Raw genomic sequence first — 24,883 nt, 5'->3', positions numbered from 1 at the left:
TTCCACCACCGGCACCGAACTGGTTGAGATTTAATCAGGTTTCAGGGTTTCGGTACGGCGGACACAAATATGCAATGTGTAGGAAGTGAGAAACCCCAACCAGTTTACTTCACAAAAGGGAAAAAAACACTTTGCTGACTCTGAATCTGCTCTCGAAACAATCCCACCCAAAGACACAGATAATTATCCGTGAGTGCTATTCAGGTCTCATGTATGTGTTTTGTATACTGGGAATGTCAGGGCGGTGTTCGCCCGATGTTGGTTTGGCTTTTGTGTGACCCGCAGACGGCGGAGTCTTTGCTGGTGTGCGCGTATACCCTCATGTACGTCGTGTGTTCACCGCCGTGTTTGGAAAAAAACCTCTGCCCATGCTAGTGGGCGGCCAAGGTCTCTCTCTCTTCCTTCCCGACCTGACATTCTTTCCTCCGCTGTAGTTCACGTGTGGTTTCAAGATAAAAGCCTCCATTCATTAGTCTGACTGAGGGCCCAGCGTAACCACAGGATACCCCACCCTTGTCTGGCAACAACCTGGGCCATATTTTATCCGGTGCTGGTGGCCCTCACATTAAAAACAACCAACGGGACATTTTTTTTTTTTTGCAGTCTGTCTGTGTCAGCTGCGCTATGTCCACAGCATTGCTTGTGCATTCAATGTATCAAAAAGAGCAGGAATGTTCGGGGTTTTCCAGGTTTATTTACCCTTCACAAGCTCACTCCGTTGTTGCATATGCTTTCTCTTTCTCTTTTATCCTATTCGACTTTCATCTCCACTGCCAAGCTGCCAAAACTCAACCACATACCCCTACGCTGTCAGTAATGAGGCGGTCGCCCTGTTCTGTGCGGTGCAGATGTGCGTCGTCGTTTGCCTGCTTGCAAATTCTCCTGCTTGCCGCTGCAGCTCCCAGGAGGGAAATCCTGCAGGAGTAATGGGGACGGGAGCCGACTTCCATCAGCTGCTACCGTTGCGTGGCGTTTGCGGATTTATCACACCGGTGACAGCTTGTGGCAACTAAACACATTATTACATTTCAAAGTGGTATTTCGCTCTAAGTCTTATTTCATGCCGGTTGCAATGCATTCCTGTAGTTGACGAGGATCAGACGGTGCAAAACTGGAAGAATGCAAACATAAGAGGTGAAGGAGAAGAAAATAAACTCAATAAATTAAAAAATAATTAAAGTTGGTCTTGGCCAACAACTTTGCATCCTTAAAGCCACAATCGTCATTTCTCCAACGTTCCCATATGGCAGCTACAACTCGCTTGAACATTGTGGTGCTAATAGGCTATTGGACGAGGAATGTTGGAGTAATGTGAAAAGTCCGAGGTTACACGTGAACATAAAGTGATGTGATTTGTGTGTAATGAGATTGTCGAGCGTTTCGAAGCACAACCTGTGTGAATGTGACAAACGGGGGATGTGCTAGTTTTACATCAAGTAAACAGAAACGTCCATGCCTTCTGTAACAGGGAACTTTCCACTAAGCCAAGAAATAGCACGGTGGTGCGTAACTGTGGCAGAAACTGTGACTGAATGTGTGTGGCGAAGAGGTGGGAGTTTACGCGTGTGTGAACTTGTGTGTGTTTTGAAGATTTTCCTGTACACACGAGAGGACTGTTAGTGAAGTGAGTCAGTTTTAATAGCAGCGGTTATCACCGGCCAATGAAGGGTGAGGTTAATGTTGCACGCTGGTGCACTAATGACAAATTCCACTATAACGTTACATCCAAGAACTTGAAATAAAACGTTTATTATTTTTTAGTACCAGGTCAAATGAATAACTGAACCCGAGTCATAAATAAACCTTTTTAATGTTACAATTCTCTTCCTTATTAAAGCTGTGGTGTTCTTCCCTGGACATAAACATGCACATTTAAATAACATGTCATCATATTATTATAATAAAACAAAAAACTGATTTCATGCAATAGGTGTCATAGACATATTTTCTTAAAAAAAAAACCATTTTAATCTAAATATTGATCAATTCTATCCAAGTAACAACATGAATTTGTAAACTTTCAACAGCCAGTTATTATTTAAACCCACACTCTTGCGTATGTTTCTTTTCTGAAGAGAATATCCTCAAAACTCTCTAGTCACACACGCACGTCTACATTTTGTGTGTTTTTGTACACCTTCAGGTCAACGATTGAGCCAATCAGCGGGGGCCCAGGTCTGTTTGATTGCATCATGATTGGAGCACTCAGTGGGTCACCGTGACTGTGTCTGCAACAAACAAAGCATAGCAGCCTGTACTTTTCCACTGATTTTAATGAGCGTGCGGGGACCGGCCTCTGAAAAGAAAGCAGATTTCACTGCTTCCTGACAATGTTGTTGCCTGTCTCCTCTGTTTGACGGGGTCAGACAAGATGTGCTCTTCCTGTCTTAAATGTTAATAAACAGCCACAGATCTGTGCGCACACACACCTGTTTGAGCGCAAATGTTGTGTACAAACAGTAGTCTTTGTTCCAAATGAACAGAAATAGTATTGATGTGTACTTTTTAAAAAATGACTCACAACTTCTAATGAAAAGGTAAATATTGCAATTGCCAATTTTTGGCCCACAACTTTATACGCCATACTTACACAGGATAAATGTGTAAGTAAATAGCAGAAGTGCTGCAGGGAAAACTACATCTCCATAACAGAAGAACGTAATAGTACTTTATGGGACAACCACTTCCTTAGCTAAATAAAACCCATTGGATTATTTGCTAATATATTATGAGTAATGATACACTGTCACAAAGCTGACGCCGGGGCTGTCTTAGCTCACGAACAGATGTGGTTTTGGAGTCATGTGGTTTTTGACAGGACTGCAGCGAAAAGGTGTACCGTAGATTTAATTTTACACTCCCTGAGCTGGATAACTCAGACTGCTGATGCATTACACGATCTAAACAGTGTCATGTGTTTCTATTTGAGGGAGCTTTTTCACCATTATTAGCCACAGCAGAGAGCTCCAATGAGGGGAGAGACGTGGGGGGATGGCATGAAACAAAGGCAGCTGGTCAGCATGTTAAGGGCCACCAGGACGACCTGTTGGAATGTTTTTCTGCATTGAGAACAGAGAAGGCAACCGAGATAGAGCTATATAATTCAAAACCGTTTTAAAAGGCTTTTACAAGTGGAAACAAACATTTGAAAACAGAGCAACTCATACTAATACAAAATATGAAAAGATTTAAGTGCAATGTGGTTTAGAGCATATTTTTTTATTTTGTCTATTATGAAATTCCACTTATGAGGTTGCATCGTAACTAAATGCTGTTAGTTCGCACTCACACGGTTAACAGACCGCAGATCACCCACACAATCAGAGATGTTCCCGAAACCATCGTGATGTTGGATTTTTGCAAACAGCAAACTACATGTAACATCGTTGGCCTAAATAACTGACATTTTAAATAAAACACACAAGTAAAGTAGCGCAATTTAAGTCGCTGCTACAGATTCCAACTTCTTCGACTACCACGCGAGTTTTCGTCGGTTTTCTTTGTTGTCCTTTGCTTTTGTTTCCCTACTTCCCCCCCCGAGCTCTTTCGCCTCGCGCTTCCCGACAGCCCGTGAACGCAGCGCGGCTTCATGCTGTGTACCTCTGTTTATTTTCAGAGCTGTGACGCGGACTCCGCGCTCCTCCTATTCGGGGCTCGTCAGACGGCCACCGGGCCCTGATTGGTCGAGCGGCTGTTGCTGTAGAGGCTTGTGTCGGCGCCGTGTTGAGGGAGGGGGCGCTATAAAAACCCGCTCCGGCGCTGCGAGACGTTCACTCTGGAGGAGGAAAGTTAACGCGGAGGGTTGGTCAACGTGGCACCTCGGGACCTCCCCCAACCCCCCTTGTATTTACCAACAACAGGCGTCTGCTTCCCAACACTGTACCGTCCCAGCACACGGACTTGCTCTGAGAAAACCAACCTCCCTCTACCTCGACGAAATAAATGCCAAGAGAAAAAACGCGAGAGCCAACGCGTGAGGACCGCAGCTCGGAAGAGAGTCGGACGAACACGTAGCGAGAAAAACAACAACAACAGCCCACGGGTAGTCGCCGTTGCCGTTCTCAATGCATACCCTTTGTGCCCGGGGGACGATGAAACCAGAGATCACCGCCGCCGTCGGGTTTCTGACGAGATTTCTGCGGGTAAAAGGACACGTAAACGACCGACAGGTCCAAACGTTCAGCCAAAGCTTACAGGACATTTTGTCAGGTAAGGAAACCATACAAAACACGACAAAAACACACATCACAATTTCACATGTTCGGTTTGTGCTTTTGTTATGATATTCAATGCTTAAATTCATCTTTTATTCGAGTCGAACGGAATTCAGAAGAAGCCTTTCTTTGTTCTCGCGAGTGTGACTGTCAGCGATGCCGACGCGCACCACTGTTTGCGCACATCGGCGAGGGAGAGGAAAAAACCCAACGGTTAAAAACAACGAGCTGCGATTAGTCGACGATTACATTGAAACATTCGACTATTTTAACATAGAAATAAAGGCAGACGGATGTTATTTCGTTTGCGAGGAGAAATGGGGGAGGAGGGGGGCACGAAGAGGCTCAAACAAGGAAGTGTGCCTCGGTTCGATAAAGCGAGCAAAACAAGCACAGCGAGGCTGCTCAATTACGTAATGCCTTCATCGGACGACGTGGATTTATGGTGAAATAACGTAGAAATACCGAACCACTCGACAAAATATATATTTACATTTCCCCGCATTGAAACCATCGAGTGTGTGGCCGTGTTACATTACTCCGATATACATTTTGTAAAAAGACCGTTTCTCGGTTTTAATGTAACCGGAAATCAGCCTTCGACGCCCGCTCGGTTTCACCCAAAGGCCCCCTTTGAGTGTCCCTTGGTGTTTTCAGAGAATAGGGCTGTCCGGGGATTGCGTCTCATTTCCTGATGTAAACACATTCCTGCCGAGAGCTCTAAAGCTGCTATACATCTGCCTCCCTCCATCGAGTAGATGACCTAGATTTCATACACTTATGTAACATCACGTTTATGTTTTTTTAATTATGCTTTTAAGAAAAAAGTCTTAAAAGCAAAACAAAGAGCAGCAGGGTCGTATAATGATTGTTAAAACAAAAATACCATCGGGTAGCAAAGACAATTCAGGTGTTAGGAGGAATCGTTTAGAAGTAACTATTAAATGATTGTGTTTTTGTGATTTTTGTTTAGTAAACGTCATGCAATTGTTTGCAATTCGACGACTGTTTGTAAACAAGAGAAAAAAAAAGTTGGAGTTGAATGGAGGCTGCTGTGAGGTCTGTGGGTGGGGGAGGGGATGTTTTTCTGTCGGGCGCCTATAGGAGGACATTAAAGGGGGGGAGGGCAGCACCACTGCGTAATCGGCGAGGAAATGGAGGGGGAAATCCACTGGAAAATTATTATACCCAGCTGTATATTTAGTGCACATAAACAAACAATGATTATATCAATGTGGTGCGAATTAACAATAAAGTATATATATTGTACATTATCTTAGATGACATTTCATGTTTGAAAATACCATTATATTATTATAAATAAAATGAATAACTGTTCTGTACACAAAGCAGAAACCACAGCGAGCGTGTCATAGTATCCTGTGGGGGCTCGTCACTACTAAACGGGGCCAGCCAGAGCTCCTTTGTGCCCGGAAACATCACAATCACTCACTATTGTGTCTGCGTGCTGAAAAGCTGGTTGCCTAGCTCCTCTTGTTTGTGCTGAGTGAGAGAAAGTGGGCATATTGGTCCCGATGACCAGATTTGAAATAACAATAGATGCGTTAATTGTTCTGAGGTTCTCTCTTTTTTTTTTTTTATCCGTTTATCAGCCGAGTCCAAGTAGAATCTCCTGGTGTTTTTCTGGTGTTTCAAGGCCAAACAACAACCCTCTTCGGTTAAACCCTTTAGATTTAGCATGCACTCGTCTGCTTACTTTTCCCTTCCACACATCTTCCAACATGCCCTCGATTTTTAAGAATAGGCCCAGCTGAGCTGATCTTTCCCCAGCTGCTCCAGGGTTTTGTCTTTGTCTTTCAGTCCGAGGCTGAGAGATCACGCAGCCTCTTGTGCTCTTTCACTGGGAGGGAGAGGGTTATTATCCTGTTGTTGCATACAGGTGGCCCCCAGCCTTAATGCCGACCCACTTCACATACCCTGTTTTTATCTGACCGCAATGAAGTTTGCATCAATGGGATTTTAATATGGATGCGTCTTGTCAAGAGTAAACGGGGGATAAAGGTGTGTTCTAGGGTGAAGAGGTCAGCAAATGGAGAAAATAAGTCACATTTAAAATGATCCCATAAAGAAAGTTTAGTCCTCCCTCCCTCCTTTTTTTAATATACCAAAAGTGAACTTGCAAGGAAAGGGGGAGCCATATTTTACTTCCTCAAACACCCAAAATCCAACAGTCGACGGTTGTAATTTTCCTCTCATCATCTTAACCACTAAGATGCCTTGGGGCATACAGCGAGCAGTGTCACACGGAAATAGGAAAAAAAACAGATGAAATGGAGGAGGGGAAAAAAAAGAAAAACAAGGTCCTCTCCCTTTAAGAGGCGGAGCCTGGAGTCCCAGATGGCTGGCTGGGACTTCGACACTTTTGGTGTTTTTGTTCAGCCAGTCATGGGAGACTTTGTGACACTGACGTGGGTTTGGGGGGGGTGGGGGTATGGTTAGGGTGGGAGGATTGTGCAATTCAATGGCCCGCTTTTTGTCACGTAGGCCCAGGGTGCCGCTGGCCGCCTGTTTATGGCTGCTTATCAGACTTCGAACAGGTGGTGGTGTTTTTCTGTCCTTTCTTCTTCTGCTGCACGCATCAACGCCCTTCACTTTAGTGTTGATAAGTACTGTTTTTAATGAGCTATAGGCTAGACACACACAGGAACAGTCCACATAGTTACATTAAACATATCCCTTCATCGTTTTATCAGTATCTCCAAACAATTAATTTTCAAACAATTAATCTAGCGATTTTTTTCGATTAATCTAACAATTTATTTTTCAGTTATTGATTATTTTACATTAGTTGATGTAACTATTCACCAAATATGGATATCAAAACATTTCTTGTTAACATTTTAATATTTAAACATTTCTTTAAGATTGCACTTGACAAACTAATGAGACCAACAGCTGCTTAGTGCAATGTACTTTAATGACCTTCAAATAAAACGGGTACATATTACAGATCGAGACATCGCAACAATTTCTTCTTCTAATACTTGTTTTTGATATTAGCCTTTTATTATTAATCAAAGGTATGGCATACGACTATGAATGATTGGGTCTAACTTGAATAAACACAATAATTTCCTATAAATTATTTACAATAAAAGCTTACTTTATTTTAAAGCTTTTATTGTGAAGAGGCAGGAACCGGGTTTCCATGAACGGTAACTTAACACGAGTCATATTTAGCTGAAGGAACACAAAACAAAAAAAGACGTTTTCTGAAAGTACTAACAGAGAAACTAAACTTCAGACCACAGAGTTCCAGTTAGAAGCTACAAAAGTCCTGAGAGAGACTTTTAAAAATGTCTTTGCTGCTCAGACATGACGAGTCTCTCACAGAGGGGGGAAGGGGGGCTGTCCCGGGCTGCATTTTCAAATACCTTACGACTTTTCTTCTTTTTATTGTGTGTCCATCTAGACGAACTGTTTTTACAGCCATGCTGTGTTTATAAATCACGTGGACTTATCTAACACGGGACAGTCTGTCGGGACAGTTTCGACCTTTGTACAACCTCCGTTCACTGCAGATCTCACCTGCACAGCCACGATTAACATCTGCAGTTAGTGCTGCTGTGTGTAACGGCATGTAATTATTCGGTTTGGCCTTTTACTGGAGCATATAAAATGATTTTTTTTCTCCCCCACATCATGTTATTACCAGCAGCCTGGTGGTAATCGTCCCAAAGCTAAACCTTCTCTCCATCCTCTCTCTCTCCCCTCTATCCATGCAGAGCAATATAAGCACCACTGGTTCCCAGACAGGCCATGCAAGGGATCAGGTTACAGATGCATCCGTATCAACCACAAGATGGACCCACTGGTGGGGCAGGCGGGCCAGCGCATCGGCCTGACCATCCAGCAACTCTACCTGCTGCTGCCCAGCGAGCTCACGCTCTGGGTGGACCCCTTCGAGGTGTCCTACCGTATCGGTGAGGACGGCTCCATCTGCGTCCTGTACGAGTCGCAGCCCTGCCCCGTAGGAATGCCGACAATGGCCACCGCCAGCTCCCCCTCGGGAAACGGGTCGGGGGGCCCCATGGTGGACAGTCACATCAGCTGCAAGGAGGAAATGATGGTGCTGGGCAGATCCAGTCCCTCCAAATCCTACAATATGATGACTGTGTCCAGTTAAAGTGGCGCACCGCCACCCCGGCCTACTTTTGTTCAGGGTCACGCCCAGACTGGTCAGAGCGTAGGACCAGATCAGGGTGAGCCTTTTTGAAGCTAAGAATATGAAATGAAATAGTGAAAGAAGAAGGAAAAAAAAAAAGAAAAAAAAACAGAGGATGTGGCCTATCGTCCAGGTGATGGAAACCTTGTAGGTTTGATATTTTTTACCCTCTCCCCCCCATTATCATCTGTTCTGTTGTCATTGGATCAGCTGGGCACTCCGTTTTTTTAGGAGGCTTTGTGGAAATGGAACTGTTGGGGCAGCTAAACCAACCAACCAACCAGGAACCCCCACAGAGACGGGCTCCACCCCCCCCGACTGTAAACAACATGGTGACCAGCTCCATCTCTGAAGGGGCCGTCATTGACTTTGCACTTTCTTACTTGTGGTTACTATGGGTACATGTTCGACACACACACACACACCACCGCAAATCACCAAAACCTAAATTGTAAGGAGGGTTTTTGTCAGGAACTACCCCTTGAATTTAAAAATTCCCATGGTTTTTCAGTTGTTTTGTTTGCCGGGCGGGGAGGATGCGGAGGTTTAGACTGAGCCTTTCACAATCTGAGCTCAATGTAAAGAAACACCCAATGAGAGCATCTCTATTTTCTATAAGACCCCCTTTTTTGGACCACAGGGAATTTAGCTTTCTTTATCTTGTAGCTGGAAAAAAGGCTCTCAGTCTCAAACTTTGCCTCCTCCCCCTTCTACCATCGACTCCGAGCCTCAGAAAAACCTTCATCTCAGCGTTTCTCTCGGCCTCTATGTAAGTGCAAGTGGAATGTGTCGTGACACCTGCTACCTGTGGATACCAGTGTGTCCTGTTGCACTGTCGCCCTCCCATCACCCGTGTATGTGTAGCTTTCTGGGGGGGAAGGGGGCAGGGGGGTCCGTCTCCCAACCCCCCCTCCCCCCCATCGTTAACGAATGTTGTTGAAAATCACAATCAAGTTCCTGTGTTGTTAAATTGTTGCCCCCTTTTCCTCCCACCACTTTGTCATCTCCCGCATCGCCAAAATTCAAAGTGTAGCAAAAAGGAGGGGGCCTGTTTTTACCCAAAAGTTTGGTCCTGCGGCCCTGTTGGAATTGACATTGAATGCACTTTGACGTGAGATTGTGTGGGATGTGTACTTTTTAGAGAAAAATCGCCTGCATTCCATCCATTCGAATGTCATCTTTTCACGCCATTTATGATTGCCCTCCCCGTTTTTAGCCGTTTGTTCATACTGTAGCTCCCACGTTGGGATAGACTGGTGTCTATTAAATCGGGAGTGTGCTACTCTGGATTTCAAAACCTTTTTTTTTTTTTACACTGTATCTGTGAACATTTCAGAGCTTGTTGACTTGGAGAGTATTATTGGTGGTATGTTAGAAACATTCTGTCATCCGTTCAAATGACACTGTTCGCTCTGGCGGGATGCAGAGCTAAGCAACCCCCCCTCCCCCTCCCCCGTGTTGCGGATAGAGAGAACGAAGTTAGTCTAAAGGTCTGGACTTAGTGATGACTGTGTGAGACTTTGGCCAAAGGGAGGTCTGGAGCATCGACTTGTTCAGAGATTAATTTTAACATGAATTAAAAAAAAAAAAAAAAAAAAAACGCTAGGCCTTGTCAGCCTTTTTAATTTACATAAATATTTCCATGGTATTTTTTTTTTTTTAAAAGGAGCAACTTCTCCTTTTGTGTGCATCAGAGGTGCGTTGCCTTACGAAGAACTCATCGTCATGAATTATGAGCCATTCGTGATTTTTAAACTTATCAGGCTTCTGTGAGCCAGTCTGGTTCATGTGCTGCCTGGACCCTCGCTGCAGGTGTCCATATTCCAGCCTGGCGGCATCACATGCCCCCCCTCCCCCCCTCCGCTCCTCCTGGTGTGGGGGGTTAGAGTGCCTCAAATGCCACATATCACCCCTCGGCTCAGACCTCCTGTTCAGTCAAAAGCAAGCCAGCATGCTGCTCGCTGACCCCCTGTGGATGCAGGTAGACTTAATGTGACACATATCATCGTCCATCACGGTGGGGAGCCGGGTAAGGAAGGTGGGGATGGGGAGCTGGTGTGAGAGAGGGGGGGTCCAGGGCCGGACTCTCTCTTTTTTTTGTGTCCAGGGCAGCTAAAATCCCTCTAGCCCCCCCTCTGGACTTATTCAACATCCCCCCACCAAGCCCTCGACCCTCCCTCAGTAGTGATGGATAAAATAAAAATAAAAAAACCAGCACACGCACTTGAGGTGCTCATGCTGCACTAGGGGGGTCTAGTGAGAAATGAGGAAACATGGATCAAAGATGAAGAATGAGGGTACTAGGCCATTGTTTTCTTGTTTTCGTCTCACTGGATTGCGCTGCACTCAGTTACGGAGTTTGAGTAGCAACTTTGTTTACAAGCATATGAAAGGGTGTGATGGCTGGCCGACGTACCCCCCCCAACCTCACTCCTGGTCACGGGGGCCGAGCGGTTAAAGGCAAGCTGTAACAGATGCTGGGGCACCTTCGGGTGTTCCTCGGGCCATAGCCTGCTGGCCAAATCTGTCACGGCAGGCTGGTTCACCGCTCATCACCAGACCTGGGTGTTTAAGCTCCCCTAAGCCTGAGAGGATCATGGGTAATAGAGCTATAGCCTTTGACGCACTGCAACCCCCCCACCTCCCTCCCCTGCTCTCTGTTGATACTCTCTTCAGCAGTCTGTGAAAAGCAGCGATTCCACGCTGGCCAGATGGAGGGGGAGCTCGCCGGATGGCATCCCAGAGCTTCGGTTTCCATGGTGGACGCCAGTTTTAAAATCCCCGCTGCGCCATTATAGCTTTTTATGTCACGTGACAAGATGTTCTGAGATTGGTCTATATTTCGGACGCGAGATGATCGTCCTGTCTCACTTTTCTTCTCTTGATGTATTTTATGGTCACACTGGTAGATTTTTCTCATCTTTCCACTCTGCCATCCCCATTTTCTCCTTTTCATCCTCAGAGGATTTTTAGTCTGGTGATATAACCTTTTTAACAGATTTTTTTTATAGCTACAAAAATAATAAAAAAAAATGTTATCCAAATCCCCTTCGACACCTTCTCAACTATACTTCTACCACCAACCGAAATGGTTTAAGTCCTCAGTAATATCGACGATTTTTAAATGGCATCCATTCAGCTCGTGCGCACATAGGTTACAGAAATGTCGTGAGAGTGCTTTGAGTAGTCGGAGGTAAAATAGCACATAAAATGCACTAAATATGTCAAGTTGAAGTTGTGTGACGTTTTTTCTTTTGAGACGCGAGGAGTCTCTCCTGGAATGTATTGCCAAACTCAGGCCTCGGACATTCAGTAAAATACCCTTGTGGAGAAGTTGTGCATGTTGAGACATGAAACGGGAAGGGAACAGCAGTTTTCGTTGTCGTCGTCAAAATTGTCATCGAATTTAGTTGAATTATTGCCACTTTCACATTTGAGGTGTTTTGCATATTGTAGAATGTATTGTAACTGTACGACATGGTAGAGTACATAACATTACACATGGGAAGTGCCAATAATTGCTATCCTGAGGTGTTTTTTAGATTTATTCCTTTTTTGTATTTCATCTTTTAACATGGATGACGCTTTTTCGTAAAGTGAAGCCATTTGTGATGGGAGTGTTGGCAAGGACCAAAGTTGTTTTGGTAAAAATAAAAAAAAATATTAGTTTCCATGATCTGTAAGTGTAGACGTATCCTTTGTTTTTTTTGTTTGTTTTTTTTTCTTTTAAGTTTTTTTTCCTCTTTTCTATTTACATACAAAAACCAGAAAATAGACAAAAAAATCCGAGCTTACCCAAGAAGAAAAGCTGTCTATCTTGTGATCTCATGTCAGTACATCTTTATCGTGTTCAGTTTATTTTTCCTTGGGTATGTTGTGATGAACTGCTGTAAATTTGTACAGTTCATGTAAATTGATTGTGCGGAAGTTGTACAGATTTCTATATTTTGGAAGAAAAGTTTTTTTTCTCTGTAATAAAAGATTTCCTATCTTGGCATCATATCCCCTGTGAGGTGTGTCATTATTTATTTGCTATTATTGAAAAATGGCTTTTTACCATTTTAAGTCAGGGACACCTATTAATCCTTCAATTCAATGGTAGAGGCTGGTATTTAGCATTATATAGTTTACCTGAGGTAGAGCTACATGAACCTAAACCCTCGTTGTGGTCTCACTGGTGCCCCAGAATTAAATTTGACCTCTTAATATTTAGAACATAGTAGGCCAGATGTGCCAAAAAGGACTGGAGGAGATCAAGTCAGCAATTCTTCTAGCAAACTGTTGTTTCTATATGCAAATTATTCAAATACACTGTTGCTAAATCTGATTTATTTATAAAAGAATAATAAAAAAAGTGGCTCCAGTGTCTCCATAATTTGTGTTTGAGCAAACTGAAAATCTGCTTCACACTGACGGACCGGATGACAGTCGGCAATGTTGATGTAGCTCCATATTTTTGGAATAACTGGAACATTTCATTAGTCCTATGCTGCTTTCCCGTAAAGGACGGTTGTCTACCCCTGATCAGTAAATCCAATTACTTCATGTCCAAATGAACAGGATGTTTTCAGACATTTGGAATAAAACGCTGCGCTCTGTTCTCCGTCCAAACTGAGCTGCCAGTGCTTCCACCTCTTAAGCGACAGGATTGCAACAGATGGTATCATTAGAAAGGATTCTCTAAAAAAAATCTCAGGGAAGGAAAAAAAAATAAAACACTAACGCCGGCCAGGGTACCGATATTCACAATAACGCTGCAGCCGAACCGGCTGACTCTGCAAAACCCAGAGTTTGGATTAAGACTGCAATCCTTTTTGCGGCACTCTCAATCCCCCAGGTTGCTTAGCAGCAGGCGGAAAAAAAAAACATTTGGCTCGTTTTGACACACAGACAAAGGAGGGAACGAGAGGAGCTGGTTTAGCGGCTAGGTTCGGAGGGCACGGAGACGGAAGGTGACCGGGGTCGTGTTTGAGTCTGGCTTTCGCTCTCCAAACACTGGCAAGCACGAGGACTCGACAGCTGGGGAGTGTGGGTATTGTAGTTTAAAATGACGGGAGCCTGTCACGAAACACAACCGGCCAGTCTTGTTTCGACAATTCTTTTTAGGTGCAAATTCTCTGCAGCTTCCTGCTGAACGTCCCTGTTCGCTCTGTTGAAGCAGGTCAAATATTCCCAGGGTGCGCCTGACTGCACGGCCCAGCGTGGCGTCTTTTGTCTGAAAAAAATATGATCCGGGGAGGAAGTCAATAAAGAACCATCCAACAGTAACACAAAGCACAAGTGGTCCAGGATTTTTGCAATCCTCCCTGGACATGGTTTTGCAATGACTCATTTGAGCAACATGTCTTGACACGTTACTCACCTCCGAAAAATGAGAAGTGGGTTAGAATTGTTTGTGCGGAAACCCTAATATTTAGATATTATAAATATGTGATAGCTGTAAGTACACACAAGATGATTTTTTAACCTAATTATGCCCTTAAGGCTGGTCACATTATGAAGGTCACTGCAATTCTATGTAAGTGAAGCAATAATAGACATGAATGTGCTTTTACTATACTAAATCGCGAGTCACCTCATTCAAATTCGGTTGCAGCATGTGTCATCAAATTGCATTGGAGTTTCAGCTTTGGCACTGATGAAAGAGCGGTGTAACATTTTCGACCCTCCCTTTCTGCTCATAGCAACAGAGGTCACCGTGTCGAGATGGCCCGATTAGGTAGAAAGTTGTGGTAGGTGTGGCTGATTACCACGGAAAGATAAGGAGCATATAGTGAGTTTATTGTAGTCTGCTGCTGTGCTAGTAATGTCCTGGAATGAAGTATTAACAGCGTGTAGAAGCAATGTGTTACTGTCTGAGAACAAAGGCGTGGTGAGTGACAGTGTGAGCTTGGTGTGTCTGCTAACAGGGGGGCAGACATCTGGGATCTGCTTTATTGCCAGCCAGATGACATGGTAGCCCCCCTGCAGTGAGCGCGTGTTGTGTTGAAGCCCCTCTGCTTAAAGGACAAAAGCTAAGCTGCAGCTGCATCAGTCCCACAAGCCCTCCTGCTTGTCAGAGTCAGGTTTGGAGGGTGAAGGGTGTTGCCATTAGCCATGCAAAGCAAGAAAACTGCTTTTATTTAGCTATTTTATTATAAACTTAATGCAGAAAAACACACACACACACACACACACACACACAGACACACACACTAACATTGGTCCTGCCTGTATCTGGTACGAGCTCTTATCAAATGCGTGTCCAAGGCCAAGTATTTTTATGATCCGTTCAACTGAAAACCACAGCTGTGCGGTACCGCAGTGTGTTTTTCCCACTCGAGAGTGTGTTTTTCCACTCGAGAGAGTGTGTGTTTGTGTGTCATTCCAAGGACGAGTTGATTCCTCTTTGAAACAGATCCCTACACTGCTTGCGTGGGTCTCCAGAGCATTAGAGGCCACACCAGCCATCTCTGCCCCCCCTGGGCCACTATTCATCCTCGGCCTGCCTGACATCTGCTTTGCACACGCCCTTCCCACCAGCATTACAGGGACAATGAGCGAGATAGAAGACGGTGGGGACAAAGACGTCCGGCTTGGTTCCAGCGACGTCACTAATGCTGGGTGGATGGACTGAAGGAGGGGTGTGTTGTTGTTCAGAGAAAACGGATCGTAGTCACACCCAATGCTACCTCAATGAAACTCCTGATTCTACAAGAATCGCGTGTTTTAAAATGGAAAAGGGTTTGTTATGACTTCCTTACTGAATAAGAGGACAAAAGTAATGTAAGAGTGCATGTTTTGCTTCGTATCCCTTCAGGGTCTATCTTCAGCAACTTCCTCTCCCCTTTATTTAAACAAGAATAGATCATGTCATTTATCACCTCCTATCTCCCTCTCAGGTTGTGCCTCCTTTCTTCCCCCTAGATTCTCTCGTATCACTCTTTCACCCCTCCTCCAAGCCCCCCCGACACCACCTCGTCCTCTGTCTATCTTTATCCCTCTTTTCTCCAAGCTGCCGGTGTCGCCTATCAGCTCACACTCCCACAGTAGAGGAATTCAAACCGGAGTCTGGCATCGGGCCTTATTGGGGTAAGTTGAGGGGGGTCTCAGTGGTAGAGCGTGTCTCTGTGGGCAGCACCCTTGTGTTTGCACGGCTCATGTGTTAGCGTGTCTGTGAGAAAGACGAGCAAAGTAGGCTGAAAGTCCTATTTTTCTGCATGGACAAGTGCATGATTGTTGGAGGCCTTCCAAGGCTTGGATGGGTAGCTGAATCATCAGTTCAAAAATACCTGTTTCTTTGAAAATAAAGGTCCCCAAAGATACAAATAAAAAAAAAGAAAGATGAGAATTTCAGTAAGGAAGAAGCTGCCAATACTTTGTACAAATCAAAACAATATGTTCAACAATTTGAGTCAGTTCGCATTTAGATTTGATGTCAAGTGTGAAGGAATTCAGCGATTATTGGAAGCAGCTCTGAGCCGAATTGCAACAGCAAGATACTTTTTTTTTTTGCTACAGCTCTGGTTTGCTCTTCTGATTGGCCATCGGCCAAACCAAACATGTTTTTCTCAGGAATGAAGCTGAAATAATTAAACATCCATTACTGAAATGTGTAGTATAATTGAAGCAATATTTATTCATATATTTGGGGCTCTTGGCGACTGTGGTTCAAGCAGAACATTCATTTTTTAGTCGGATTCCAATATGTCACTCTCCTTTTATCTCTGCTTTGGTCTCCACTCCATCCTCTGGGAAATAACCGTCTCATTAGCAGCTTTAGTGATGAGGAAATGAGGCTGTGACGCTGAACCAAGACCATAAAACCGGAAAAATTAGCTTCAAGATGCTAAAACGTTCCATAGAGGTGGCGGTGATGATCTGTGGTAAAATCAAATCAAAACTACGCTTCTATGCCGATGAGCGTCGACAGTAAAAGAAAGGGAATTTACAGTGAAAGGTTCATCTGGGAGCAGCAGTTCCTTCCGCCTCGCATCTCATTTCCAGCAAACAAATTGGAGCCGTGTTTATGTTTTTGGGAGTCTGTCCCAGTGTGTCCCCAACCAGAAGCAGTGATATCAACAAGCTCTGCGTCCTAATGATAAGCTCACACTAACCACCCGCTGATGTCTTCATGCGTTTGTGTTCCCCCCCCCACACATGGTTATGTGAACGTCGGCGGTCAGACATGGAGGCAACATATTCCTGTGGTCGGCCTCTCCCGGACCAGTAGGCAACGCTCTCAACCATACAGAGGGAGAGCGAGAGAGAGAAAACCAAACCGCCTAAATATAGCCGAGCAAGCGAGAGGCCCTCTGGCCACACACACACACACACACACACACAGACACAGAGGTGCAAGTATGTATACATGCACACACACACATGCACCAAGGGATTTATTTCTTCCGAACCCTGCGTTCTCTCACGGTCACTTGCATCAGTGGCGAGTTGAAGATCTGTCATTCAGAGGCATTAAGACGGCAGCCACCACCATCACACGAGGTTCACACCCTCAAATAGTTGAGATCGTCACATTCAGCTTAAATCGAAAAGTTATTTGTCAGCTCAGCAGCGGACGGAAAACGAACGCAGCTGTACATCTTTTATACCCGGAAAAAAAAGAGCACGCGTTCATTTAAAGCCCCTGTTGCTTGTAAACACGACGCGGCCTGCTAACCTCCGACCACACGACCAGCCTGCATCGCCTGACTCATTTCTGTGTCGAGTCGGCGGAGACGTCGGTTGCGTTTTCGCTGGTGGTTTGGTTTTCTGAGTAACGGAAAAAGACAAGAGAACACAACGCCTCAGCTGTTTCCTGTTTATGTCGGGAGATGTAATTTGTTTGCAACACCGAGAGATGTGCGAGATGCAACGGAGATAAAGGAGGTGGTTAAGCCGATGGAATCGGGAAGGATGGCATCGTGTATTAGAGTGAATTAGAGATTAGACTCGGGAATAAATTGGGTGATCGCGAAACCAAGATGAAATGTGCGGCACAAGAGTACAAGAGGGATACAAATGTGGCGTTGATAAAAGAAATGTGTGAAAGAGAGAAACCTTACTCAAAATAAAAAGGAGAGAGTTTGATTGAGAAGTGATGAGAATTGTGAGAAAAAAGAAAGTGTGAGAAAGGAAAACAGCTGACAGGAAGATCTGTGGCTCTTCTTCTCCACAACTATGAACACAGCTGTGTGAGAACAGACACACACACACACACACACACAGACACACACAGACACACACTGTTGAACAGCTTCAAAACGCCCGCAGTCAGCAGCATCTTCATGTTAGCACAAACACACAGGCGTAAAATGTACAGAGTGCACTGTACGAGGGTGAAAAACAGGAACACGGCTTAACTGGGGACAAATAAGCACACACACACACACACACACACACACACACACACACAGGCCTTGCAGCTCTACCACAACAAGTAGACGAGTACTGATGAAGAGGCCTTATAGTCAAAACAGCTCACACAGCAACATACTCACACTGATCACGTCTCATCAATAATTAAAAGTTACAAAGTCAGATTTTACTGAATGACGACGAGCCTTACGAGCACGAGGCTTAAAATAGAAACACTTTACAGAAGTGATGACTGCAACAGGGCTAATCTGTTTACTCCAAACATTACCGAGTTTAGCGGCTACACGCCGAGTAGCTTCGTGTCTCCGGGTGACGCTCGGACCCCCGCGGCTGCGAGATGGATGATAACGCGGCGGCAACACATTTAACGTGCAATAACAGCGCTGGCCTACATAAGACCGCTGGCTTAATGAGTAACCGTAGCGGACTAATTTCCCTACGGGACTAATATGTTACTCATTATACATATAACACCATGAGAGATACACAACCTGGAGTTGGATAAATAATTACTGTAACGTATATTAACCCTAGTTCTGTGAGTATGCAGAGCACTGAAGTTTGCATGCGCTACTTTAAGCTGTTTCAGGATGTTCCTTCCTTTGGGTGTTTTATCAAGTATGATTTTGTTACCATTGCTAACTGTTTATGCCAAAATTCCTGTCTGCCTTTTTAAGCTACCCTCTGCTTTTCAAGCCAAAAGTCAACGTTGCTTCTCATATCTCTTTGGAAAAGATAAACAATCAGCAGCTTCGAGCATCAATTTAATCTCACACATCGGAACATCTGACACCATAAAGTTAGCAGACTGGCGGTGTTAGCCTCGCCTATTTTTCTAAATAAACGGCATAATGTATTCAAAAAAGACTTGAAACTAGGGATGATATGTTGGTTGTGGTAATAAATCAAGTGAGAAGTAGGGTCTTTTCCTCATGGATTATAGAATTAGATTGGTGTTGCCCCCTGATGGACATGAGAAAGAAGGCAATTTTAAGGCACTTCCAGATTGGCTTTACTTTTCAGAAGCCAACGTGCATGTATTTGACTGGCCTCGGCAGTAATCTGCTGGATGATATCACGCTCATTGAAATGAATGGAGGCTGCGTTTCTATTTCCATTCAGGGCTACCGTCGTCTGAATGCGGCTTTAGAAGCACACATATGCCTTATATATCTATATTATGAATTATTGTTTTCAAAATGCTGAAAAACCAGCTGGTAGTAGAAACCCATACAGGTTAATGTCCTGTTTCACCTTAGCAGAACATAACTGTTTTATGAGAAATTACTATGCGCAGTGAAAGCTAGTGGGACAGAAATCGCCTATGTGGAGAATATAACTCTGGGTTATTGTACAGTTATATACGTGGCAGCATGGAGAACGGTGCTGTGTTGCTAACCGAGGGAAGGTTTACGCGTGTCATGGGATGCAGACCGGAGTATTTCATGTTGCTGTTTACAGTCCATTATCGTCACCTCCTGCTACTTTGGACCTTCGCCGGCGACCGTAAACCATTTGAGGAGTCCAGAGTTATAGAGCTTTCCAGAGGAACCTGGAGACCGACGATGCAGCTGCAGGACACCGTCGGCAAATCAGAGCCTGGAAGTGGAACAAAAGATGATAAAAAGGGAGACGGAGGAGCCACGGGGGAGGGACACTTTGTCTTTATTCATTTTAACCCCAGGAAATATTGGAGACACCCACTCATTTCACTGATGTGCACTGATGAGGTGAAACCATTATCCCGCATTGATTTCACGTATTAAAAGTGTATCACAGAGGGGGGGAGGAGGCAGGCAAAGAGAATAAGGAGATGATATGTGGAGTTGGAGTCACTTAATGTTTCTTCCAACTTTCAACACGACCCCAAAAAGAGAACATCATAACAGCAGTGGGGGGGAATGTGGGAGACAGACGGAGACAGGAACGATATAGACATTACATCAGTCGCGCACACATCCTCCACCACCCCCATCGCAGCTGTTGGGGTGTGGTGGAGGGGGGTGCTACAACTCCTCCGCCTGCACCAGTTCTTGTAGGATCCAGTGCAGGCTCGCCTGGAATGGGTCGGATTCCAGCGCCGCCGTGCCCTCTCCGTTGGCATACTTGTGTCGGGAGGGGGTGTACGGCACACCCACTCAAGTGGACAGCGGAGAGGGAAGCTACCTCGCAGTTACTTGCTCAGACTGTAAACAAAGTCTTGAGAAGAGCCCATGGTAAAGATACACGTAGGCGGCATGCATGCTCACGCTGGCATACCCGCATCACGTGCACTCACATGCTGCTTCACAACAGGCGTACAGGTACACACTGGTTGGAGCCTCACACGCAGATGAAAGTACACGCCGATTTGCACACTCTCATAATGGAAATAAAGCCAGTTCGGCGTGCTCCACTGATCCGTGTCACAGTGAACATGTGGTTCAGAGTGTGGGTAGCGGGATTCAACCCTCGATACCCCTCGTGAGGGAAAAATCTGCTACCCTTCACATTCAAGTCCTCTCGGATTTTCTCCTTCCACGTCTCTCCTCCTCGTTTTCCCTTTCTTCCCTGCCGATGACTCCCCGCCACAGCTGCGGTTGTTTTCCAACCGTCGAGTGCATCAGCAAACCGAAAAAACCCCCCAACCGGGCGGCATTTCTGTGAAAAGCCACTCCACTCCCGTAAAGAAGCGTTGACCTCTCCAACCAGCATACGCTTCTCCCCGAGTCTTCTTGTTGCTGTCTGTCCTCAGTTTACATATTTCTATTTCTACACGGCTGATCCTGAAATGCACAATGGGCTAAAACAGCTGTGGTTCACATTCTACATCCTGCCCTTTGCCCACTTTGCCAGAATGCAGAACATTCAGGGTGCACCCAAATGACCCAGAAAAGGACATTACATATAGGTCACTGTAACCATCTGAGAAGGCTGCGGCAGACAACAGCTAGAGAAATAACAAAGGAAATCCTAATTACAGTAAATTGGACTCAAAGGAATGAAAGCCATTACTCTTTTGTATGGATTTCTTTGCTAAAATCCAAATCCTGCTTCTGCTTTTCTCTGTACGGCTTTCAAGAATTTAATTTCCTACCGTGAACTACCTTCTCCCTATAAAAATAACCACGCATTATAGCTGGCACTTTATTCCCCGTCTCCTCTCTTCCTTATCCCTTTATGTGAATTCAAATGAAAATGTTACACCGTGTAGATCCACCATGAAAACTAGTGGCATGCTGGGACATGAAAGCAGTCTTTGACTGTGACTGCATGTGCTTGGCCTACGTTTTGATTCCATTAAATTATTGGGTGGGTGGGAGGAGAGGCTGCACTGGCTTAAAGGTTCGCAAAGTGGATGTCGGACGGTATTCAGGGAGTGTGTGTTTGCGTGTCTGTTCGTCACAGATCTAGTCATGCGTTCTTGAGTCCAGGGCTCGGTGAAACCTGCGGCAGCATGTCAGGATCGAGTGACAGCGACTGTAGAGTCTGTAGCGTCGTTGTTTGACTTTGCTCTTTGTGGCCAGCCATTCAGCGTATTTGCATTCTGGGAGCCCTCCTTTATTTGCACATTTCCACTGGTGCTCCCAACGTTCATGGCAAATATGCAAATTGAATGCGTACACAGAATACGTTGCAGGAGAATCGGTGGCTTGTGAGGCGGCGGATAACGTATGGATTATGGGTTTTCAAAAAAATTAACACTTAAAGCGCCTTTGGTTTAAACATCCTGAATACTTGCCTATAGATTTACCTCTTTTTTTTTACCGCAGAAGTTGCTTTAACATTCAGTGTTTGTTATTAAAACTCATTCTGTTGAGCCTTTTGACAATAGTGTCCAGTGCATTTCCTTCCTCAAAACAAAGGAGGAGATTTCCTGAACATTTTGAATCCTGCATTGTTTACGTCCATGTTTGCTAGATTCACAGTCTTCTTCACCTTGCCTTTGGTGGTGGATTTCTGCACTGCTGGATATCACAAGAAAATCCATCTCATCAGACTTCAAGTAATGTGTTTGTCTGGGAAGCCAGTTCACGGACCAATCAGCATCCTGTGAGGAGCTACTGGCAGCTTGAGGCATGGAGTGTGTGTGTGTGTGTGTGTGTGTGAGAGACGATACACCAATGGCGGCCCTTGAAGAAGAAAGCGTCGATGCTGTAGTAGCATCAGTTATATCAGAAATGGAAAATATTTCTTCACCGAAAGAAGAGCAAAAAAAACAGAAAATATAATTTTCTTCTCCCAACAAAGAGTTTGATTGACAGATGGTTCATCCAATCTCCTGCCACTTTTTCCAAACACTTCCCAATGACGGCTGCTCTGCAACAAACCATCTGGCAGGTCAAGTTCCCCAATTGTCAGTGAAAATAACACGAAATCCAACAACACGTGCGATCACAGGACAATCACTACTACTGCTGGCCAAAAAAACCCCTCCGGCTACCTTCAAGTTCTGTTCTTGTCCAGCGTTTCTCACTGAAAACACATTGTGTGTATCCTTGAGGTCTAACAAAAGGTGTCGAGTGCGTTTCCTTCCTCTGCTACTAGAGGTCAAAAACTCCACAGGGAAGCTCACAATGCAGGGATGAGGAATGTTAAAGTGCTCTTGGTGTGACACCACAGGCTGAAATATGATAAATAGTTCTTGTTGTGGAGTATTTGAATAAAAAAAAGCTCTGTAAATCATGATTTTTTTGGCACATTTTGGCAGTTGAAATCTTGTCAGGTGAAATCTTAGTTAATTTTCTCTAGAAATGAACAGAAAGGTGAGTAACAGTAAAAGGGAGGAGGCATGAGCCGCCCCCGTTTGTGCTGTTCAACGTGTTTAAGTCATCCCCTTTCATAAAGAAGATGACTAAAGAACGGTGGAGTAAGCTCAGATACACGTGCCTGCGTTTTGGAGCCCGTCTGTCTGATGCAACGTGACCGAGAGCATGACCGTTTGCGAGCATCCGATGCCTTTCCCATTTCATTATGAGCTTCATGTGAGTAAGAGGGAGGCTGTGTGAACGTGCTAAGCAGCGTGTTTGATGCGGCTCCCAGGAGGACGAGATGTGCACACAAGCAGAGTCTGCAGCGTCTTTAATTTGCCAGCGTGGAACAAAAAAAAAAACCTGGCTGACTATTTTCAGCCAAGGTATCCGCAGTGAAGGTGTTTTTACAAGATTTTCTTTAACAGAATTCAATACGGGAGCCAAACAAAGGGAAGGCCCACATGGTCCCTGCCAACAACAAAACCTGTTCAAAGAGAAATACTAAACCTTCCTCTCCCGCATCCCTGCTCCTCACCAAGGACATCTTTGATGTCATCCGAAACAGTGGTTATCTTCCCTCCGTGCGCCACAGCTTTGTGTACGAGTTCTCCCCATACGCACCACTGATCGCTTTCTGTGTGTTGTTCCTGGGTGTGTGCTGCAGGGAAGGGAAATAATACTGTATTGATACAGTGATTTTCTCTCTTTTTTTAAAGAAGTTTTTCCTCTTTTGTTTTTATCCACAGCTCAAATTAAGGACATTGAGGCCCCAAACAGCATCAATGTGATCCGGATTCATGCCTCCGGCGCCAGCAGATGCTCACATTATGCATGAGTGTGTGTACATTGCAGACGGGCAGGCAACTGTGCATGTATGTGCGTCGAGCATGTGAACAATGCCACCAGTTGCTGTGGGTGGAAGCTGCCTGGTCGTCTGCCAGCATGCGGGGAGGGAGTGACCACGGTACAATGGAGGGTGTGATGGGGGGGAGCACAGGAGGAGGAGGAGGAGGATGTGGTGAGGCTAAGGGGGTGGTAAGCAGAGATAAAGCCAGACAGATGGGGCAGACAATGAGGCATAGACACCCACCCTGCATGTCAACAACACCTCCCGGGTCTCCTTCCAACTTTAGCGATTCCTTTATCTCTTCCAAGAATCTCACCAAAGTTTCTCACTTTTGTCTGTTCAGCTTCATTTCCCAGCTTAAGGTCGATTAAAATAGCGTAACATTTTGGAATTAGTTCCAAAATCACGAGGATGTTTTGTTCACAGTCTCAACTTTCTTCCTCCTCCTGTTTGTTCACCGACCCTCCTTTTCCTCTCTCCATCCTTATTGTTCCCCCGATCTGATAAGAACAAGCCTCCATACAGCTGCAGAGGGGGGTTGTATGGAGGAGGGGAGAGCATATAGATAGTATGGACGGCCATGGCCGTCACCTGTCGTGCTGAAAGCCCCTTGTTTGGAAAGCTGATCCCCGACTCCCGTTTCTCAGGTTTCCACAAACAACCTCAGCTGTCAGAGTCAGGGAGCTCCCCGTCTCCTTCCACCCGTCTCTCACGGCCCTCGCTCACAAAGAAAGGTCGCCTTTCATCAGTCTGTTCATGTCAGGAAAGGGTGGGGGGTTGGGACGCAGGTGCGGACCCAGGGGTGTTTTTAAGTTATCCCAGAAGGATAACCACAAAATCACAATAGCGATAGGTAGGAAAGGTGAGAAAAAACAAGGAAACTGTATGGAGCCACTTCAGGCTTCCTTAAAGAAATAAAGCACTAAGATGATCAAATAAACCACCACCTACCAAGCAGCTGACACAAAACCAAAATTGTCCAGGAGACCCAGAAAAGGCTAAATTAAAGGCAAAGCAGACTCAGAGACCTTTGATAAGCAAAAGAGCTGAAGGATCAACAAACTGTCCAGAACCACTATTCACTGGGAAACAGACAATGAAAAGAGAGCCACACAAAGACCACTGACAACAGGGAGAACCTCTCACTACCTCTGATGGTGAGATAGTGAGTCAGGACAGAGCACTGGAGACTCAGGGTATATGAAGGCTCCCCACACCTGAGCTTAATCAAGCCAATCAGTGCCACACACACCTGATTGCACTGAGGTGATTCACTCAACACTCTCCCTGCGAACCCTCACAGTTTAGGCCTCAGCGACTTTTTTTAACACCTCTGTGCAGCGTTTGTTCAGACATCTGCACAAATATGGACAGGAGTTGCCAACAAACAAATTCCACACCCATTTTGCATTATAAAAACCCAGCAGAGTCGTTCTATTTGTGGGCTGCAGTTGCATAATAAAGATTTGCCAGATGACTTTTCTCCTGCAGTGATGAGCTTTAAAACGTTTTTCCTTTCCGTTTGCAGTAAAATGCCACATCGTAG

The 24,883-nt window shown here is 45.0% G+C and overlaps 1 protein-coding gene across 1 annotated transcript; it reads left to right on the top strand.

Annotated features, from left to right (window-relative positions):
• The first annotated feature begins 3,782 nt into the window (after positions 1 to 3,782).
• On the top strand, positions 3,783 to 12,402 carry btg1 (B-cell translocation gene 1, anti-proliferative). Its single transcript, XM_084039043.1, has 2 exons — positions 3,783 to 4,209; positions 7,961 to 12,402. Exons 1-2 carry the CDS (start codon positions 4,065 to 4,067, stop codon positions 8,359 to 8,361), a joined length of 546 nt encoding a protein of 181 aa, XP_083895169.1. The 5' UTR covers positions 3,783 to 4,064; the 3' UTR covers positions 8,362 to 12,402.
• Positions 12,403 to 24,883: the final 12,481 nt, after the last annotated feature.

The sequence above is a fragment of the Eutrigla gurnardus genome (assembly GCF_963514095.1).
Source record: "Eutrigla gurnardus genome assembly, chromosome: 21".
In the NCBI taxonomy this organism is placed as follows: Eukaryota; Metazoa; Chordata; class Actinopteri; order Perciformes; family Triglidae; genus Eutrigla; species Eutrigla gurnardus.
This window is presented reverse-complemented; position numbering and strand designations above follow the sequence as displayed.

Coding starts and splice junctions, on each gene's coding strand:
- btg1 (XM_084039043.1), top strand. CDS start 4,065: ATGCATACCCTTTGTGCCCGGGGGACGATGAAACCAGAGATCACCGCC. Junction 4,210..7,960: donor CTTACAGGACATTTTGTCAG/GTAAGGAAACCA, acceptor CTATCCATGCAG/AGCAATATAAGCACCACTGG.